We start from the raw sequence: 21,199 nt of genomic DNA, 5'->3' as shown, positions 1-21,199 counted from the left end.
ATTTCAGATGCATGGCGGCCTCACTCACCCCTTTCCTTTACTTCCAAGTCCTTTTCGTGCATGTATTAATTTTTCCTCTCTTCCACCCTACACATCTCTTTTTTATTCTCTTTTGGAAGACTGGGGCATCCAAATGACCTTCTCACATTAAGATCTATTTATTCCGGAACCTCACTGAGATGTCTGCTCCCATGGTACCTGTGAAGGCATCCACAGTGGACTCCAGGCTCTGCTGCCGACCCCTCTCAGCAGTGATAGAGATGATGTATTCTGCTCCGGGCTCTAGATCTGTCAGCGTATATGAAGTCCTGTCCCTAGGCACAGTGACTTCTGAGGAGATCCCAGAAGATGGGGTAAAAGTAATTCGGTAGTGATCAATGGGACCACTGGCCTTGGTCCAGATGAGAGAGATAGAAGTCTCTGAGGAGGCTGTTACCATAAGGTCTCGGGGACTGTCAAGTTCTGTGGATTAAAATAAGTTTTATTTGTTTGTTTGTTTGTTTGTTTGTTTATTCATTCATTCATTCAAGGTCTTATATAGACTAGCAGGTCTTGAACTCATTATGTATCAGAGGATGATCTTGAACTTTTGATCCTCTTGTCTCTGCCTCCCAAGTGTGAGAGGACAGGCATGTCTCACCTCATTTGGCAATTAGCCTATATCCCACTGGCTCTGTAGGACAGCCACTGGTTAGGGAACTACCCTGTGTGTCTCCAGGCTGTCGGTAGACCTGCTGACCATGAGCCCTAGCTTGTCATGGCTGATACTCCTCTCACATTTTGTTGAACAGCTTCCCTTTGGAAGATGGCCAGGGATACACAACAGATGGACAATCTGTAGAAAGGGGTTATTAGCAGCGACACGCTGGAATACATCCACCACTGGGATGGATCTAGTTGCTGATTTGTAGACGTTCTGTACTTGTTTTCACTCATCCTCCCTTGGTAAGCCAAACAGAGAAAAAGAGGAGCCAGCACCACATAGGATAAGGTGTTTCTGGCAACTAAATTTCCCGTCTTCCCCTCCCTGACTTAAAGGTTATTTGGGGCTGTTCTAACCACAGGTATGCAGGTCTGAGGACTTCTGTAGACTCTTGTTAGTGTGCTCCTCTAGCAAGCTTGTTTATGCTAGGCTGAATCTTTGGAATAGGGATTGACCCAAACCTCTAACCCTGACCACCCTAAAATGCTTATATTTAAGCTTACTAGAGTGACTTTGAAATTTCCCAAGGACTTGGAAGGGGAACTGTTGGATCCAGAGCAGAGCAGTGGGCTTTTTCTGTTGCTTTGGGATCATAGAGGACATTTCCAAGTCTAGGTCTTCATTGTGGTGGCCTTTTTGAGTGTTCCTGTGATGCAGACTGGGGACACACCTTCTGTCTGCTATGAGGTGGCTTAGACAGAAATACAGTCTGCTATGGCATCAGCCTGTGAGGACTTTCGGATTGTGGGTCAAACACAGATCTGTAGTGAATAGGGTGGGACTTTCGGATTGTGGGTCAAACACAGATCCGTAGTGAATAGGGCGGGACTTCGGATGTCAGGTCAGGCATAGGGTAGATGCTGACAGTTGGCAATGGTTTTCCATAGGGTCTCGTTCACTGCGAGGGTTACCCCATGTCTGATCCTAACAGAGCTAACCTCCACACACCTCAGTCTTACATGCTTACAGCTTAGTCACCTTCCTCACCATTCCCCTACTTACCAGTCCTGGCATTCATGGTAGCAGGAATGCTTTGTTTGGAGTTCATGACTGCAGATATTCCAACTCCATATTCTGTGCCTGGCACCAGATCTGTGCGTAGATGCAGAAACAAACATTATTCTGATCGCTCTCTCTCTCTCTCTCTCTCTCTTTTTGTGCGTGCGTGCGCGCGCGCGCTTGCATGTGTGTGTTTGCGTGTGTGTGTCTGTGTGTGTGTGTGTGTGTGTGTGTGTGTGTGTGTACATATATCAACACACAGGTGTATGTAATGAGGAAGGCTAAAAGGAGAGAAGAAAATGATCCTAGACTCTTGTTTAGATTTCATGTTTAGTCCACTTCCAGTTTGCTCTTAATTTTACCCATTAAGAAATCCCAGTTTTGTTACTTGGAAAATCCATATGAAGTCAGTAGGAAGAACTGGCCAGTGCCAAGTGGCTGCTTATTACAGGTCTCAGACAGGCAGTGAGGCTGCCCCTGTCAGTGTCCTTGGGAAAAGTGGTCATGTCTAGAACGTTTTCCTGTGTACATGCTGGCTAACACAGTGAAGTGGTTTCTTGCTTAAACTGTGAGGTGTGAAGAAAATATAATCAATAGGAACAGTGTAGACATGAGCCCTGGAAAAGTTTCTTGACCCTGTGTAGGAGGATTATATTACATATTTTACAAATAGGTCCTGAGACCACACCTATGAACATAGGAATTTTGGGGTTGCTTCTAGAAGGCCACAATGTATAGATTTTTCCTTAGAACATGGGACTACCAGGCTTTTAACAAAGATATGTACAGAATTCCAGTACTTGTTACCTCCCTGGCAAGGTCAGTCACTCAGTCCTGGGTATTTAAGCTACGGATCAGTTACAGTTTACAGTGGCTTCTTATGGACTCAGAGTTTGAAGGGAATTCAAAATTAAAGGGTGTAAGCCTTGTGGGAAGTCCTTTGGGAGTTTATTACAAAGGATCACTGACAGGTTCCTGGAGCATCTGGAATTCTCTCGGGTCTTTCTCTCCACTGTTCCACATTCATTTTCAGATCAAGTGGTTTGATTGATGTAATAGTTTCCTATTGCTACTGTGACAAATTACCACGATTTAGTAGCTCACAACAATACGAATTAATGATCCTCTAACTCGGAAGGCCTGGGATCTAAGATGGCTCAGCAAGGTTGCCTTCCTTCTGGTGCTCCCAAGGGAGGACCCATTTCTTTGCTTTTTCAGCTTCTAGGGGCTGCATGCTTCTCTTGTCTCTTGTTTATTAATTTGCCCTCAGAAAGCCTGAAGCTTAACATCATCAAACCCTTTTCTCTCTCTTTGATCTCACATTCCATTGTCATATCTACCTTGACTCTGACCTCCCTGAATCTAACTTATTATAGGGACCAAGGTCAGTAAGTTAGACCCACTTGATAGTACAGGACAAAGATCTTTAATCGCGTGAGCAAAGTCCCTTTTACCACAGAAGGTGACGTAGCCACAGAGGCCAGGGATTAGGATGTGGATATCTTTGGGGACCATTATTCTTCTACTATAACTAGCTTCAAACTCACCCTCACTTATTAAGACTTAGATTATAAAAAAATACAGCAATCTCATTGCCATCCCTGGGGGCCTCCAGTGGTCTGGCTAATTCCTTCCATCAGGCTCGTTATGAGACCTGCCTGGGGTCCTGAGCACTGTGGATTGTAAGACTCTCTCTCTTGCGTTTATGCAACATTGTGTTTTTTTCAAGCATGAATGTACTTGGAACCTCATCACAATCCCATGAAGGTGGATGGGCAGTGTTATCCACTCATATTAATCACCTGTGGCTGCTGCCATAAACTACTACAAACTGGGGGCTTAAAACAACAGAAGCATATTCTCTCACAGTTCTGGAGTCCAGATGTCAGAGAACAAGGTCTTGGCAGGACAAAGCTCCTTCAAAAGCTTTATGGGACCCTGTCTTGCCTCTTCCTGGCTTCTGGTGGGATGCTTAGTTCTCTTTCCCTGGCTGGCAACTGCACCACTACAACCTCTGTCTCTTCAGGCTTGTGATGTTCCTTCTCTCTGTGTGTGTTTCCTCATCTTAAAAGGACATCAGTTGCACTGGATTGGAGTTTAAGATGAACCCATTTGAAACTGATCACATAACCACAGACCCTTTCCCCAAATACTGTCATTTCTGTGGGTTCTGGGTGAACATGGATTTTTAAGGACGATGCCATTTAACTTGGTGTAATATTTATTTAAAAAAATGAGAAACTGAGGCAATGGGAATGAATCTGTGACCAGTTTGAGAAGATTCCCAGACTTCTAGCCTCAGAGTCCAAGGCCTGGGAGGTTTCTCCTACCCTAGCTACATCTGATCCTCTGGGCTATTGTGGCTTCCCGAAGGCAACACCAATGATTTTTCTAGGGAATGTGTTGAGTAGCCTCTCCTTAACCAATGGTTTGTTTTAACAAGAGGGAATACTGCATGGAAATCAGAAGGTTCCATCCTGTTCCTTGCTTTGCTTTGGTTCCCACTCTATGTGATTACAGCAGAATCTGACCTGGTCTTACCCATGAGTCTCCCTTGAAGGGATGCAGTTGGGCCCTATGCCGGCAGAATTAGAATTAGGCTCCATTTTCCCACCTCAAACCAGCTTGTCTCTTCTCTAACCCTTGCTTGATTCTCTCCTGAAACTGTCAACCTAAGTAGAGGTAGAGTTTGAAGTATAGCAGGCTTAGGAGTCTGGTGTACATTTACATATGCAGACCTGGCCACTTTCCACATGTGTAACTTTGACTACTTAATATCTCTAGGCCTCAGTTTCTAAAGAATGGGAATAATAAGCTTGGATGTCAGACGGATGTCAGAGGGTCACTGTTAAGGATCCAGTGAATTTTCTGTATACAGTTCCTTGTCCGTAATGATTGTCATCAATATTATCATTACCCAGCACAGAGATGTATGCTAGGATGTTTTTAAAGCCTTTTCATGTAGGTGGTCTTTCTTATCATTATCAAAAAGTGCCCAGGCAGGTACAGGTTGGTTTTAGGTACAGTTTTTGTTGGATTGCTGAAGCTTGGCCCCTGACTCTGATGCAACTGAATGAATGAATGAATGAATGAATGAACGAATGAACGAACGAATGACTCATGGAGTCAGGGTGTTAGTGAGGAGTACTCCCTGGTTGGTCTCAGTACCTGTCTCTAGTCTGAGTGGGTGACTGCAATGCATACAGACCAGTTTAAAACACACCGTCCTTGTCATCAATGTAGTCCACTATCCTCAGAACACCCCCTCATTGGAGAATTCAGTTTCCTTTAGGGCACCAACTGCTTCTCTCAGGCAACTGATTGAGACCTTCAATTGCTTATAATGAAGTAGAAATTTCCCAACGTAGGCAAAGGGTGACAGATCAAGGCAGTAAGACAGAAATTATACGTTGCCAAGTGGATCTAGCATGTAATGTTTTCATCCCAGTTTCTTATTTATGAAGCTTAAATGAAACGTTCAATAATTTACAGCAGCATTGCCTTCTCCCAGAAAACAGCAGATGTTAGAGCGCTCTTCCCAGACTTTCTGTCTAGGGGACAGGGAAGCGGGACTCTCTTTCAGACCTCCGCTTGCTGTATCCCTTTGATTTTCAGCAGCTTTCCTCCTGCGCTGCGAGTGAATTGTTGCTCTTTGGCAGCAGGGAAAGAGCAGTTCTGCTGGAGAAGGAAACGTGTATCTGAGGCATAGCGGCCGCACCTCTCTCTCAGCACACAGAGCACGCTGGGGGATTTTTCACTTTAAAGACCCCATCGCTCGCCATCAACGCTCCCTTTATTTTTCCATCCAACTTCTGCGAGTGAAAGCCTATAAACGGCTCCGTTCCCTGTCTTAACAAAAGCTCAGACAAGGTATCCCATAGGATGTCACTATTCTCCACGCCTTATAGAACTTCCTTTGTTCAGCTCCAGGGCTGACACTTCCCCAAACTCTTTCACTGTATGCCCATTCTTCTCTGAATCCCTAAAGCACACAGCTCATCTGGTCGGTCCGCAGGTATTACCGAGGGTCCCCTTTGTGTCAAGCACGAGGCTGTGGGTTTTGGGTATGAAGTAAAGCTAATAAGACATCCCCTTGTCCTTTTGAGGGTCAAAAATGCATCTGAACTGGAAAAGTAAATTAATTACTTATTGACCACCCATGCTCTGCCAAATACTGAGCTGCAAGTAATAGGTGATCTGGAAGAATAAGAAGAAAGACGAGGTTAAAACAAGGATTTTGAGTGTCTAATGGTGAAGACGGCAGCTCCAAGTGTACCTTTTATAGAGACCCACGTGTGCCCTTATTAACTCCCATGCAGCTCGACTCTTGAACAAATATGGATTCAGAGACATCCATCCCTTGACCACAAAGCTAGTACAGGACAAAGCAAGGCTTAGAACCTGGTATCTTTCCCTAATTGTCATACAAGTTGGCTTTGGGGACTGGTGTGAACAAACCAGAATCGGAGAGTCAACACTGTGTGCTGTTAACTAAGCGTGGCTTCCGAGAAGGGACTCAGCTTGGCTGTAGCAGCCGGAGAAGGGACTCAGGCTGGACCTTGGAATCCAGTTAAGATGAAGAAAGATGGAGTCTCCCTGTGATCAGAAGAGGGCAGGGCAAGCACCAGTGGGCTAGTGAGGAGCTGGAAGGTGATGGGCATGAGCCAGCGCTGTACTGCAAAGACGGCCATGATGAGGGCAGAATACCTCACTTGCTCCTGCTGAGGAAACCTATGCAGCTACTGGTCAGGAACAATAGGGAGGCAGGGGGGATGGAGGAGGCCTAAGGAGCTGTCTCTCACCAGCAGAAATGTAAGTAAGTCACCTGCCATCTGTAGGCTTGATTGACTTCAAGTGGGCATAAGTTACTGTGAACCCTTTTCATGTCTACATCCCCAGGTCTCTCTCCCACAAGCCTATGGAACTCAAGGCTACAAAACGGGGAATAAGGGAATAGTTAGTCCTAGTCCACTGGTTTTCACAGAGAGGCACAAACCATGAGCCCTTTCCTTCATGAGCTTACAGTCAGTTTCTTAATCTTGACAGCCTGTGTCAAGCCATATCTGATAAAATTACTTATGAAAACAAGACCAGATGCCATGGCCCAGCACGGCAAAATTCCTTGGTAGTGCAATTTTGAGGCAGCGCTGTCACAGATGGAGAGGAGTCTGGGGACAGAAGACCTTCTAAGATGTCCTGAAATCATACCTCATGGGCTATGTCAACTAGATGGAGAGCCAAGCTTCCTGGCACTGCCCTCCCATCTTGGATAAGAAGGGGCTTCTCCAGCGAGTCAGCCTTTCAAGGAGATCACTCTGCCGCTGGGGGATACGGATGAGGCCAAAGCACCACAAGAGGCAGTGACTCCATCTTGACTTTCAAACCACATTTAAAAAGAAAACAATAGTCAACAGCGTTCTCTCAGATGGAACTTTCCTGTTGCCAGTGAGATTAATGGGGAGCACGGCTCATCTCCCTGGTCTTATAGGAACACCCTATTCTGGTTCTTTGCTGTAAATAAGTGTTCCCTGTCCAAGGAGCCAAAGAAGAAACAAGCATTCTGATCTCTCGTCTCCTGGCTTCTCTTGCTCTGGACTTCTCGCACATGTAAGAGACCTGGTTCTTCAGTTCTGTGAGGAGATATTCTATGTGCTCCTGTTTCTGCAGCTTACTCCATACCTTCAAGTTCCCTGACAGGCCACATTTTTTTAAAGGGTGCCTTACCAAAGTGGCCACTTGGGGTCACTATGACCTTGTCCAAAGGAGTCTGAACTTTGTCTTGTCCAGGCCCCTAGACCCTTAGCCCATACCTCTCCCTGTCAAAAGTGCCGAAGGACTAGCACTGAGGACGGGGTTTGCACCAATGTGGCAGGAGAGGACAGACAGGGTGGAGTGGACATAAATGCCTTGGTGGCTGTTGATTGACAGCTGTCTTCTCTTTGAAGTATCAAATTCCTTCATGAGAAATCTCCCTGGGAATAGTATATCTGCATATACGTCCTATAGAACTGACTTTCCCATCTCTGGACCCACATCTAGGCCCTGAGGAAGAAGTGATGGATTTAGTAAGTGGCCCCCATCCAGTGTTTCCCACCAATAAGAAGCTGTGAAGAAGCTAGTCATATTGATGAGACCTGCTTGCAGATACTAGCTGTACATGTGTGTACTTGCACGCATGTGAATGTAAATGTGTGAGTATTTGTGTATATATATCCATATGCAGTATGAGTGTGTCTATGGGCCTATGTGGTTGTATGTATTTGCATATATGAAAGTATATGAGTGCATATAGTGTGACAATGGTATGTATGTGTACACATGTGAGTATAGAACCAATGACCTCTTTTGATCAGCATGATGCCCTAAATGGATATGGGCACCAGAGACAGAAGTGTCACTGAGGGAATTGTAGAGGCCTCTTTTGCCTGACCTACTGAGTCACAGTCCATATTTCAGAGCCTCGGGAAGCTTGTGGGTACATGGACACACACATTGGCAGAAATAAAGCACTCTTCCAGAGCATGGCTTTTGATGTCTCCCTACTCAGATTTGAGGTACACGTCTTTATGGCCGTGCATCTTTGACCAGATTACCTACATTTTCTGTTGTTCAGTTTCCTGATGTCTACCACAGAGCTGTCAAGGGGATTAAGTAAAATCATGGTTCTAGGTTTCCTTTATTGATTGATGTTCTGATTATCAGCTCACTGATTAAAGACTGAAATACTAGTATGGAGGAGCAGCACACTGACTAGGAAGTATTCGTGGCGGACCATGGAGATCAGCTCCTTTGACTTTGTCTCCTGGTCACAGTGTCCAGGAGGAAAAGAGAGGCTTGGCAGGATGCATGGGTGCCAAGAGCCTGTTCCTTTGTGGCCGAGCATGCTTTCTGGCCTTTCTGAGAACAGAGCAGAGGAGTCACCTCGGATACAATGCTCAGAGTACCGATATTAATTATTATTATTATTATCATCATCATCATCATCATCATCATTATTATTATTTTCCACTAGTCTCTGACAGGAAGGCATTCCTTTGACCTCATTCCAGCCAAGAACTCAGAATCTCCTTCCCTTCCTCCCTTTCTCCCTTCCTCCCTCCTTCCCTTCCTCTGCCAGGAATCTTCCATATGGCTCGTCGTCCTAGAGCAGAGTGCTGCCAGTCTTTTCACAGTGCCAGGTTCTAACCTAGAAGGGCCTTAATGAGTCTGTAAATCTGTGGTACTTTGGGACCCAGTGGAGACTCTAGGCATAAAACATTGACCGAACAGACACCATAGAGACTTGGAGGCTGAGTCTAAAAGAAATGACTTAGCATTTAAGATTCAGAAGCCACCCAAGCAAGGAAAAGCAAAAGCACTGCAGACATATAGTCTGTGGTTTAGAAACAAATTTGTATCCCAGAGGGAATTCTCCAGGCATTGCCTTACAGAGAGTAATGAGGGAATGTCTGGCATTCTAGATCTGAGCCTAGGTTCTGTGTTGTAAAGAACAAATTTGTGGAAGGGGATTGAAAGGTGTGTACTTGCTGTGGGCCCTTTAAATAACTCAGAACCCTCAAAGCCAAGGAGGCCCTGGGTTTTACAGCAATAGCTTCATGGCAGCCTCAGAAACAAGAGCTTCTGTCAAGAATAGTAAGTACAGGTGCCACTGCCTCCTGTGGTAGCAATTAGCTGAGAATAAAGGAGGTCTAGGGTGTGCCAGGGAAAGACCAGGCTGCAGTGGGTCTAGGGGTAAACTTTGTAGAGAGACAAACAGTGAAAAATCCAATGGCTAGCGTGCAGTCAGTGTGTTCCAGGTTCCAAATTCAGCACTTACACACACACAATGGTGCATATGGTTTTACTTAATCCCCTTGACAGCTCTGTGGTAGACATCAGGAAACTGAACAACAGAAAATGTAGGTAATATGGTCAAAGATGCACGGCCATAAAGACGTGTACCTCAAATCTGAGTAGGGAGACATCAAAAGCCATGCTCTGGAAGAGTGCTTTATTTCTGCCAATGTGTGTATCCATGTGCCCACAAGCTTCCCGAGGCTCTGAAATATAGACTGTGACTCAGTGGGTCAGGCAGAAGAGGCCTCTACAATTCCCTCAGTGACACTTCTGTCTCTGGTGCCCATATCCATTTAGGGCATCATGCTGATCAAAAGAGGTCATCCTAAATCAGCTAACAGACCTTAGCATCCCCTTTCCCTCCCCCTATTATTTACTTACAGTCTGTCTGTTGCCTAGAACTCATTAAATGTATGATTCTCTGTAAGAGCCAGAAGGGATGGAGGACACCAAGAAAACAAGCCTTCTAAACCAACATGCTCAAACTTCATATGAACTTACAGAGATGGAGGCAGCATGCACAGGGCCTACAATTGTCTGCATCATGTCTCTGTGCATATATTATAGCTTTTAGTTTAGTGTTCTTATGGAATTCCTGAGTATGTGAATGTGTGGGTCTCTTGTGCCTTCTCATGGGCTCTTTTCCTTCTGTTTGTATTGTTCAATTCTAGTGTGATAGCTTTTGTATAATCTTATTCTATTTTGTTACATTTTATTATTTAAAAAGAGTAAAAAAATGAAATGTATGATTCTCACAATGGCTCTATGAGGTGAGTGGTGTCACTTCCAAATGAAGAAATAGAGGCTTGAAAGCCGGGGTCAGCTGACCCAGGCACATGGAAAGTGATGGGCCTGGGTCCAAGTCAAGTAAGAGGTTTCTGGATGCCCACACACAAGGCAAAGAAACTGAGAAATTCCTCTTCAGGGTTCAAATAGGGCAATGAGTGAGAACAGATATTATTTAGAACTGAGACCAATCATTTCCCCTTCCCCCTTCTCTCTTTCCTGAGTCCTTCTTCCCCCAGATACTTCAGAAAGAGAACAGTGATCCTTGGAACTAGTTTCAGCACAGGCATGTACTATACTTGGCTTTCATATATGCATATAATCCCTCCTTAAATCTTGCAGTGGTTTTCATTTATAAATCTCCCAGCAGTGAACTTCCTAGGACAATTATAGGAGATGCATATTATACATGCATACACGCCATATATATATATATATATAAAATAGCACTACTCAAACACAAATATCAACCCCTGAAGCACAAATCTCCTAAAAGGTCTTAATAATAAAAACAAAACTGGAGCCAGGTATTGGGGTGAACGCTGAAAGATCAGAGAAACAGAACAAGCCACAGCTAACCTCACCTCACCAATTCCTCAGCTGATCTTGTTTCCTCAAACTGGAAACCTCTGTGTCCTCATCCAAGTGGATCTCAGCTGAACTGCTGCTAAAAGCCTAAAAGCTTAAAGGACTCGAGTTCCTGGTCCTCACACCTTATATACCTTTCTGCTTCCTGCCATCACTTCCTGGGATTAAAGGAATCATGTCACCATGCCTGGCTGTTTCCAGTGTGGCTTTGAACTCACAGAGATCTGGATGGATCCCTGCCTCTAGAATGCTAAGATTAAAGGAGTGTGCCTCATTTTCTGGCCTCTATGTTTAGCTAGTGGCTTTTCTGTCCTCTGACCCCAGGTAAGTTTATTAGGATGCACAATATATTGGGGAACACAATAACACCACAAACATATTTCAGCCCATTACTCAATAATAAATCTCCTATGGCTCTACAGGTCTGCAGTCTGTAAATTTGAACCTTCCTTTACATTTCACTTGTGTGGTGGCAGCAGCCAGGGAAAGCAGCCTCTACACTGGGACATAGAAGCTGCTCTGAGTCACTATGTCCCTTGCTTGTGTGTTGTGAACTTGTACAAGCTTCTAGGGTCTCTGAGCCTCAGCTTCCTCATCCATACAGTGGGAATGTTCATAGCTGCAAGTATATGGTAGAAAACTGGTATCAAGGCGCACAAAGTCTTCTCTTTTTTGTTTTTCTCCTGATATGGGAACTAATAACTAGGCTGTGGTTGGTTCTCTATGATTTTACAGGGTAGCTTCTATCCAAACAGATAGCCACCACTTTTGTAAAACTTTACCTGTCAAATCATCCTGTAGCCATATGCAGAGGTGTGCCGCTTCCTCCTGTATCATTCAGGTTTTTTTTGTTTTTGTTTTTTTTTTTTTTTTTTTTTTTTTATAAATGTTGCTAGCTCTCAGCAAGGCCCTTGCACCAGCTTGCAGTCCCTTCCATGCCCAATTCCCTCCTGTTAGCCTGCTTTATTAGCATATTTCCCACCTTCTTGTTGCGTTTCCGGCTGTGTATCTGTTTGGAAAAGGTGTTCTTTAATGTCTACTTTGACTAGTTTCATTTGGCAAAGAGGTCCGGGATTTCAGCTCAGGAAGAAAACAGCTTCAGTCCTACTGTTCTCGCTCACTGTTCTCACTCTGTAGTACCCCTGGACTACTAAGACAGCAACTGCTTTTGCAAGCCATGACGTAAGTTAAATGAAGTCTGTGGGCTCATGGGCAGCCTCTACCCACAAGCATTATGTCCATTTCATCTGTCATGTGAAGGCCACATGGCACACTTCAAGTACCCACCATTTGGTGAGGCCCAGCAGGTATATTTTCTTGGATGGGTGTGCTGTGGGATCAAATGGAGCTATAACTGAGTCCCATTTCCCCCAAGGTCTGTCCCCAGCTCCCCAACCTTAGCCATGTATTGGGTTGACCGAGGGTACTGCCTCAATCCATACACCATCTTCTCTTCTCTGACATCACCAACAGATTCCTGCCAGCCTCTCTTAGCCTTGATCCTTGTCTGTACGTACCTATTCATTTCACTGCCTTGCTTAAAGTCCCTTATCCAGTATGATGCTCCTCACTTATAATTTATCACTCAGGAGGCAGGAGGATCATGAGTTGGAGGTCAGCCTAGGCTACATAGTAACACCCTGTCTCAGAAAGCAAGTAAGTAAATGCATAAATACATAACATCCATCAATGGTTCCTTTCTCTCTTCTACTGTAATTCAAACTCTTTATAGGCCACAAAAGGCATGGCCAGGCTCTCATTTTAAAGTTTTGCTGCTCCATTCATTCACAAAAGTACTGATCTAGGATCCAGTATGTGATAGGTACTGTGCTAAACAATAGATTCAACAATGAACGAAACACATGAATGTGGACTGACTTCTATGGAGCTGTAGGTGTAGGGTGAAGGTCGAACAATCCTGGCCACGTGTATGCAGAAAGGTGACTGAGTGTAGGTCTATTTGACCTTGTTCCTCATCAAGTAACATGTAAATTCTGGTGCTGAAAGAGAATCTGGCATGAGCTAAGCAATGATAATATTGTAGGGCAGGAGGCACAGTGTGTTTGAGAAAATGAAGGAAGCAGACCCATGGGTTAGGAGCCCAGAGAACACCAGAGCATCAGAGGGAGGCGGCCTGAGGAAAGCAGAGAAAAGGAGGCCAGCCTTGGGGTTTGTCCACCCTGAAGGCAAAGCTAGATGCCTCAATTGTATACATAACAGTATAATAAAAATGTACTTTGAAAAATTATTCGATGTTGCTGTGATAAAGAGGAGATTAGATTGAGCTGAAAAAATGTGGGGAATTATTGTCATGGTTCAAACAAGAGATGGCTGAAGTTTAGAATGGTCAATAGCAGTACACTCTAAAGTTGGGGATGTGTTTGGTAGATACATAACATATTAAATCAGTAGGATTTGTTGATAGAGTAGATATGAGATAAGTAAGTTGAGAAGAGAGCTGTGAGGATATAGATCCATCAAACATTCCAAGAGACAGATCCTACTCACCTGTGAGGGTGGTCCGAGTAGTTGGACCAATGCCCTTGGGGACCAGCACTTCATGGTACTGCTCACCCGCTAGGGTGCTGTACACGACTTTGTACTCCTGAGCTTCTGCCTCACTGTTATCCCACTCAAGGTCAAGGCTAGTTGCTGTGCGGGAACCCACTCGCAAATTCTTGGGAGCATCAATCTCTAAAAATAAACAAATATCGCCAACATCATTTGTAATTCTATACATTTGTGAACATCTTGAATTCTAATGACTTTTGAGATGAGAGCCAACACCTCTGACCCTCTGTCTCATATCTAAATGAAGTTTGAAGATGCTGCTTTGCCTTTTGGGTCTACCATGACAAATCCTTGGGTGGGTCACATGATTTGGAGTTAGACATCAATGAATTCTGTGTTTCCTCTACATTACCTGAGAATTCAAGTAGCATTCTAGAAACTTGAAAAGGAGCTGATTAATATCAGAGGTTTAAAAGGTTTAAAAGCAAGGCAAAAGATAATCCAGTAGGAGAAAACAAGAAACGACCCTGAATGATTAAAATGGAATAGAGTAATGTCAGATGTGATCCCTGAGCAAAAGGGAGATGACAGATTTTGAGATATCTCCCTATGGGTTTACTTGCATAGTATAACTGTAATTCATGCAAGTTGGGAATTTACAATGTAGATAATGGGTGTGATAGAGCAGGAAGAGTGGACTTTGGCGTCAGGCCTCTGTGTGAACCAGTTCTGATCCCTACAGTAATAGGACCACAGACATATCTTTCAAGCTCTCAGGACTGAATAGCCATCTCTTTGAAAGGGGAAAACAATCCAAGTTGTCGTTACAGATTAGATGATGCATGGCACCAGGCACAAAAGTAGGTGTCCAAGCCTGGATTGATGGCTTGTTGTTATCTCTAATGAGCTTCCTGAATCCAATAGTATGGTACCTGAATGTGTCTTTTAGGTTTCCAAGAGTTCCCATTACTATTGGCATTTCCTCCCACAGTCTCTGGGAGCTGCTTCTCTCCCCCAGGACCAACCTCCTCCACAGGCTCACTAGAACTTGTAGTGTAACATAGGGGTGTCTTGAAAATCTGTTCCTTGAAAAGTCCAAGATAAGCTGGGAGGTGGTGGCACACACCTTTAATCCCAGCACTCGGGAGGCAGAGGCAGGTGAATCTGTGAGTTGGAGGCCAGCCTGGTCTACAAAGCGTGAGTTCCAGGAAGGGCACAAAGCTACACAGAGAAACCCTGTCTCCAAAAAAAAAAAAAAAAAAAAAGTCCAAGATAGTTGCAGTCCTGGGACTTGAATTTAACATTGGAGTGCTTCAGGTACTTGTTCTGAGTAGACTGTGGTCATCTGCCATCACCAGGCAAGTAGCCCACCCCTGTTTGTTCCCGTAGGAGAGGAGACTGAATCTGTGTGAAAGTCGAGGCTTCTGTTTTCTGAGATAATGTGGGGGTGGGGTTTGCGGGGAGTCTTGAGCAGATGGATGTCTTTGCAACTTATTTTTCGGAGAAATTGGTCTTCATTCAATGTGTGTTATCATACCGGATACTGTTCATTCTTGATGCAGTATATATTATTTCTCTGGGAGTTGCATGTACAGAGGAGCATGGGGGCAGACATACGTGAGGGCAGATCTCATGCAGGAAGAAAGATCTGGCCAAGAGTCTGTGGCCTGAACTGAGTCGGGATTTAACTTTTCTCTTTGTTGGGGCTGACAGAAACAACTTAAGGAAAGGTTTGTTGAGGCTTACAGTTTCTGCTACAGTGTATGAGAGAGCTGGTCACTTTGTCTCCATCTACAACCAGGAAGCAGAAGAGGTGAAGGCTGGGCACTGATGCTCATCTTGCTTTCTCCTTCTGATGCATCCAGAACACTAGCCCACAGAATATATTTCTCACATTAAGGGTGAGTCTCACCTCAGCTAACCCAATGTAGAAACTCCTTCTAGGTGGTTCTAAAGCCTGTCAAGTTGATGAGTATTAACCATCACAGAGGTAAAGACAGTTAATCAAGGTTAAGGTGGTGACCTTATACATTTTCCTGTACTTAGAAAATATTATTTTAGAGATTTCCTCTTTTTATAAGGGCATAGGGTACAATCTATTGCCATTGGCCCTGTACTCTATGGGAAGGGGACAGTGTTTCATTGGAAAGGAATTGGTGTTTCCAATCTCAATAGTTATAAAAGAGCTCATTGCTAGAATGAGGGCTTAGACATTGAGTCTCAGAACTGGGCTGAGATGAAAGCAATTATCTCTGGGTCTAGAAAAAACAGCTGGAGGACATCCATGTAGAAGGTCTGAGTAGGTCGCAGGTCTCTGAAACATGTCAACTAAGACAGATGGATAATTGAGCCTTTCTGGAGGGCCTTTGGTCCATGAACTCTAGTACTAGCCTGTCTAGTCTTGAGAATATTAGTTAGATCAGATTTTTGTTCAAAGCTTTCTGTTGATCCATGCTAAGTGCTCCTTAATTGGGACAGTGGGGATCTAACTGGGCACTGAGTGAGCAGACCTTTCTAAACACTTCTACTCGGTTTTATTCTTGGGACACATCAATTTGTACTCCAGGGCCTTTGAACCAGCTGCTATGTTTGCCTGGAATGTTCTCTAGCTCTTGCATGACTTATGTCATATAATTCTTAGTTAGAAAGCCACTTTCTCAGAGGGGTAGACTTAATCCACTGGAACTCTCTGTCTTGTCCATTTACTCCCTGTCTCAGAACTCATGATTGAAATGATCTTTCATGTTTCTTTTCCCTTTCTCACCCAGTTCTTCCCACTAGGTTGCCATTTGTGTGAGATAGGCTCTTATCTGTTTACAGTCTCAGTGCCTAGAGTAGTGTTTGTGGCCCCAGAAGATGTTCAGAAAGTACACGGTAAGTAAGTAAATGTGTATCATCCACGTTTTGATCTTGCTCATTCCCTCCCAGCCTTTAGAAATGACTTGTTAAATATTTCAGCTATGCCATGAGTGAGGTGGTGCAGGAAACAGAACAGCTGTGACAAAAGCAGGAAGGCTTGCAAAGCAGGAACTTGCTCTGCTGCCCACAACCAGTGTCTAGGCTGAGGCGGCAAGGGCTTTCAGGTTGAACTTTGAAATAACTTGTTGGAGAATCCAAGAATGGAGTCATCAGTGAGGAGGAAGGGGAATGGAACTCTGGCTTGGATGTTTGCATTTGTTATCTGAGGCTGCCACACATGGCAGCCCAAGCTGAGGTCTGTGTAGGAAAGCAACGTCTAGAATCTTGAGATGCAGGTGTTGACAGGTGGTTTTCTTCTGAGAGCTGAGAGGGAGTCTGTGACACACCTCTCAGCACCTTGTGATTTCCTGGCCATCTTGGGTATCCTCTGACCCATTTCTGCCTTCATTTTCATATGGCATTCTCCTGTGTCCATGTCTGTCTCTGTCCTGGTTTTCCCCTTTGATAAGGACGCAGTTGTTGGATTAAAGCCAGTCCCAATGACTTCACCTCAATTGGCCCATCAGCAAGGACCCTATTTCCAAATAAGGTCATAGTCAAACACACAGAGGTGTCAAGGCTTTAGTACCTTTTCAACCTATAGAAGCATTAAGCATAGGTGTGGGCCATTCAGATCAAAGACACTGGTGGCTAAGTTCTTTGAGGACTCAGTGTGAAGTCCTCCATGGTAAGAGAAACTGTCCTCAGTCTCCATGAGGCTGCTGAAGTGGGAGGGGACTCTCTAGGTTTCCTGGTCTGGCTTCCTTCTAATTACTGCCCCTGTGTGCTTCCACCATGGTTTTTGTTTTCAGGGCAGCTCTAAGACCCAGACTAACATCCTACTCACCATGCAGGAAGCAAATCTCAGTTTTAATTGCCTGTGCAATTAGTGCGCTCCTAGTGTCGAAGCCATCACCTGGAAAAACACTTTGCTTAATTTGAATTTAAGCGGAATTCTGAAACGACTGAGGGCCCTACCGTGAGGGCCTGCACACCCTTTCATCATTCAACTGGCATCTGCCAACTCTGGACTCGGAGAATCTGCTGCAAAGCTGTTTGTATCTTTCCACCCCCAATTCCCTCTCCCCTCTAGGAGCCTAAGAGCAGGCATGGGTCTGAGGCACAGGCTGAAGGCTGCAGGGAGCAGCAGCCACCTAATAGCTGCTAATCCACAAGGCAACCTGAAGCTGAGAATCCTGCTGCAGTGAACTGAAACGCAGGGGGAGCTCTCTCGGAGGAGGCAGGATGTAATTGTCTTGATTGGAATTTTCCTGGGCCACCAGCCAGCGCCGCTCCATCTTGCCGACCTGAACATCAAGAATTCGCTTTTCATCATGCTGCTTGAGAGCCCCCTTTCTTGCCTCTTCAAATTCCTTATCAGAGTAGAGCACAAAGAAACCATTTTCAAATACAAACTATCTTGAAATTAAGAGAAGAATGCAGAACATATGTGGCCCACAGCAGATACCACAAGCTTGAGCAAGTCATGTTGTCTGTGAGATGTGTGTGCTTGTGTGTGTGTGTGTATGTGTGTGTGTGTGTGGTGTATGTGTATATGAGTGTGCAATGGAGGTTGACCATGAATTTTCAAATCAATGATGGATATTACAGGACCATCCTTCCTCATGCTCTTACATGAACATTCTTGCCTAAGTGAGGGAGAAAGGAAGAGAAATGAAAATAATTTGATTGTATTTTCTAAGAAGCACACTCAGTCTTTGGGGATCTCAAGATGTGTTTACTGAAACAGCCCACTGGCTATACTCCAGGCAAGGAAGTGGAGTCTGGTACCAAGAATTGAGAGAAGAACTTAAGAGTGTCCAGCAGACTCTATCCTGCCTCCTGAAGCTTGCTTCACACTTGTTTCTAAAGGGGTATTCACCACTGTCTAAATACTTGCTTGCTTCAACAGAGGATGCACTCTTTGGCTGGGGGAAATGGGCTTATTTAAGTAGTGAGTTGTATAGCATAAGCTTGAGCACTGACAATCCATTCCTTTCTCTCATGGGGCAGGCTTCCATTGGGGTCCAATCTCTCCCTGTTCCTCCATAGTCTGAGTCCTAACCTAAGCAGTCCAGGACTTCCCTATGGGAAGTCTAGCCCACATCTTCCCCAGCCATTCAGTTCTCAAATCTGTCTACCTGTAACACTAAGCCATCTGCTACAATTGGTCACATGTTGGGGGTGCATATGTCTTGCTTTTGTTCATCGATAATTCAAAATCTAGGTAGAGAAGGTGTTCTACTTATTGCGTGTTGCCGGAGCCTTTGACTCACTCCACCTTGTAGCTGACTCTCATGCTACAACCCAAGGTAGGACATGTAGATTAGTGTTTCTTCAGAAGTCAACGGTGCTGAGATCTTCCAGGTGTTCCCAATTTCCTTTGATACTTGGGACAACTTGGAACTGGTGGAAACATTCCTTGACAGGTAACCTCCCCAAGGAAGAGAGGCCAAGACCAACATTCTAGATAAACAGGAACTCGGTCTCTAACCTGATCACAGGCCCTTGCTGACCCAGCCAGGAAACCTAACCTGTGAGTGAGGCCAATTGTTTTTATCCACTGACTGATCAGGCTGCTGAGCTCTGAGTCAGGAAGTTAGTCATCCTGAGGCCTGGCTTTTCTGATTATTGCTAAGTTTGAGGAAGCTCTTTAAGAAGCTTTCTTATGGGCATCATTGCAAGGCCAAATATATATAACGGGTTTAACCCAGCTTCCTATCCACATCTATGTCTATGGCCTGTCTTCTACCAATTAGCCTTGTTGCTAGAGGTTACAAATGGCAGAATGACTCAGAGACCTCAGTTGGAAGGTTTGCTGATGACTAGGCAGGTTGTGTTTTGCATAAGGCTGAGGTGTCTTTGTGGTAATGAAGTTACTTTAGGATTAGAGAATTTCTAGTTTCCAGTAAAAGGCAATGAAATGTCTTAAGAGACAGACACCTTCTCTGAACTCTCACAGATTTGCCTTTTAGGTCAACAATATGGATATTCAAATTTCTTCAGGATAAGCTTAACACTTCAGAAATGGGAAATCAGAGACTCATAGAAGGAAGGGAGTTATATTAAGTCATGGATCTGGCTAGCAGAGTTAGGATGAGAACCCAGAGTACTTGGGGGTACTCTTTATGGAATAGCAATAGCAGGAGCCATGCCCCCTCCCCCAAACCTTTAACTTGTTCCTTGTAGCCTCTGCACGAACAGGGTTGCTTAGCAAGCATTGTTTCATTCTTCTTCAATGTCCTCTGGCATGATGACATCATCATGTGGCCTCCCAACCCTGCCTTTTCCCCACCCCAGTCTCACCTGTTGTAAATTGGGTGCTGGTGGCATCACTTTCATTGGTTCCTCGGACTGCACTGATGGAGACCTCGTAGCGGGAGCCAGGTCTAAGGGCTTGCACCGAGTACTGGCTTAGGGGAGGCTGCAGCCGGAAGGTAGTCTTCCCGCCTTCTCCACCCACTAAGCCATATTTTAAGAGAATGAAGTCGACCTTGGCTCGAGGTGGGGTCCACTCCACAAAGGCCACAGTGTCAGAGACATCTCGAACCAGGATCTGCGTGGGGCCGTCAATGACTGCGTGAGAAATAGAACATGATGTTGATTCAGAAGTGAGCATTCCTTGGCATCCATCTGTTTACTCCTTTCTATCTTACACTAGCTTGCTCAGTGGGATGGATTTCCTCCCCCCATTGTACCAGTATGGGGGAATATGGGTTATAGAAAGAGGAAGTCTCTTCCTTGAGCAAACATTTGTTGACACCATGGACACTGACATTCAGGTCTCCTGAAACTTAGTCTCTTTCTCCATCCATTGACTGTAGGTTTCAGGTGCTGGCATTTCCTAGTCTGGGCAGGGGAAGGACACGACTCGCTTGGATGACTCTGACCTATTTCTTTCAGAGATGACACAGGAGGACAGAAGAAACTTCTGCCTGTTACCCAGCTCTTACCTTCACTGAGCCCAGAGGAGAGCTCGATGAGCTGATGGAGACAAATGAGACCAAGACTTGGTTGCCAAAGGTCTCATCATGAGTATTCAGAAGTTATTCCTATCTAGTTTTATTAAGCTTGGCCAACCAGACTGGCATTTGCATATGTGGACATGAAACATGCCATTCAGGAAAATGTGCTCATCTGAATACAAAGGGCTCTAATCTGGAGTTGTTATTGCGAGCCCCCCTCCCACCTCCAACAAGTGCCTGCATGTGTCTGAGCCTGAGGACACTGGATACAAAAGATGCCCCAGGTTCTCTGGCACTAGAGATTGGCTCTGGAATTAGCCTGTGTAGAGCCAGGGCTGATGCGATGATTTTCTGCCACACTTATGGAGAAATAGGGAACATTTGCTGTAGGGGTGAGAAGTGGAGAACTGAGGAGGGTGGTATGGAGGGGAGGAGAACACAGGTATGTACATAAACAGAAATGAGTGACCATGTGAGCTTCTGAAAAGATATCAAGAATAACTCAATGCCTGATATTCCATTTTATGCTTAAAATCTTTCATGAGGCTCAAGTATATTTCTGGTCCTGGGCTTCTAGGAAACAATTTATGTCTTTTCCAGTAAATTTTCTTTTGCTTCAGTTAGTTTAAACTTTCCATAGATTCTTCTGGAATCTTTGGCTAAGATTTTGTTATTAAATCAGTAGGCATTGGACACTATTTACTGTCTCTAGCATGGTGTCTTCATCAGGACTACCACAGGCTAACTTTGAGTTCCTCAACTTTTCAAAGTTGGGCCATTCACTAGGCACCCCATTCTCAGCCCATTACTGTTCCTGTTAAGCAGCCTAGGGCTTTTGGTCTAGTATCAGCTA

At 44.7% G+C, this 21,199-nt stretch overlaps 1 protein-coding gene across 3 annotated transcripts in view; it reads right to left on the bottom strand.

The window, feature by feature from the left end:
• The window catches only part of Tnr (tenascin R), a 407,740-nt gene that overhangs the window by 39,745 nt on the left and 346,796 nt on the right, over positions 1-21,199 (bottom strand). For all 3 annotated transcript variants that reach the window (XM_042258389.2, XM_076547793.1, XM_042258395.2), the window contains 4 exons: positions 19,688-19,957; positions 13,421-13,606; positions 1,706-1,795; positions 199-462 (listed from right to left, as the gene is read on the bottom strand). In XM_042258389.2, coding sequence (XP_042114323.2) covers positions 199-462; positions 1,706-1,795; positions 13,421-13,606; positions 19,688-19,957 — 810 coding nt within the window. The remainder of the gene's footprint in view (positions 1-198; positions 463-1,705; positions 1,796-13,420; positions 13,607-19,687; positions 19,958-21,199) is intronic.

This window comes from Peromyscus maniculatus, chromosome 11 (assembly GCF_049852395.1).
Source record: "Peromyscus maniculatus bairdii isolate BWxNUB_F1_BW_parent chromosome 11, HU_Pman_BW_mat_3.1, whole genome shotgun sequence".
NCBI lineage: Eukaryota > Metazoa > Chordata > Mammalia > Rodentia > Cricetidae > Peromyscus > Peromyscus maniculatus.
Note: the sequence above shows the minus strand (reverse complement) of the source record. Positions and strands in the feature narration are given on the sequence as shown.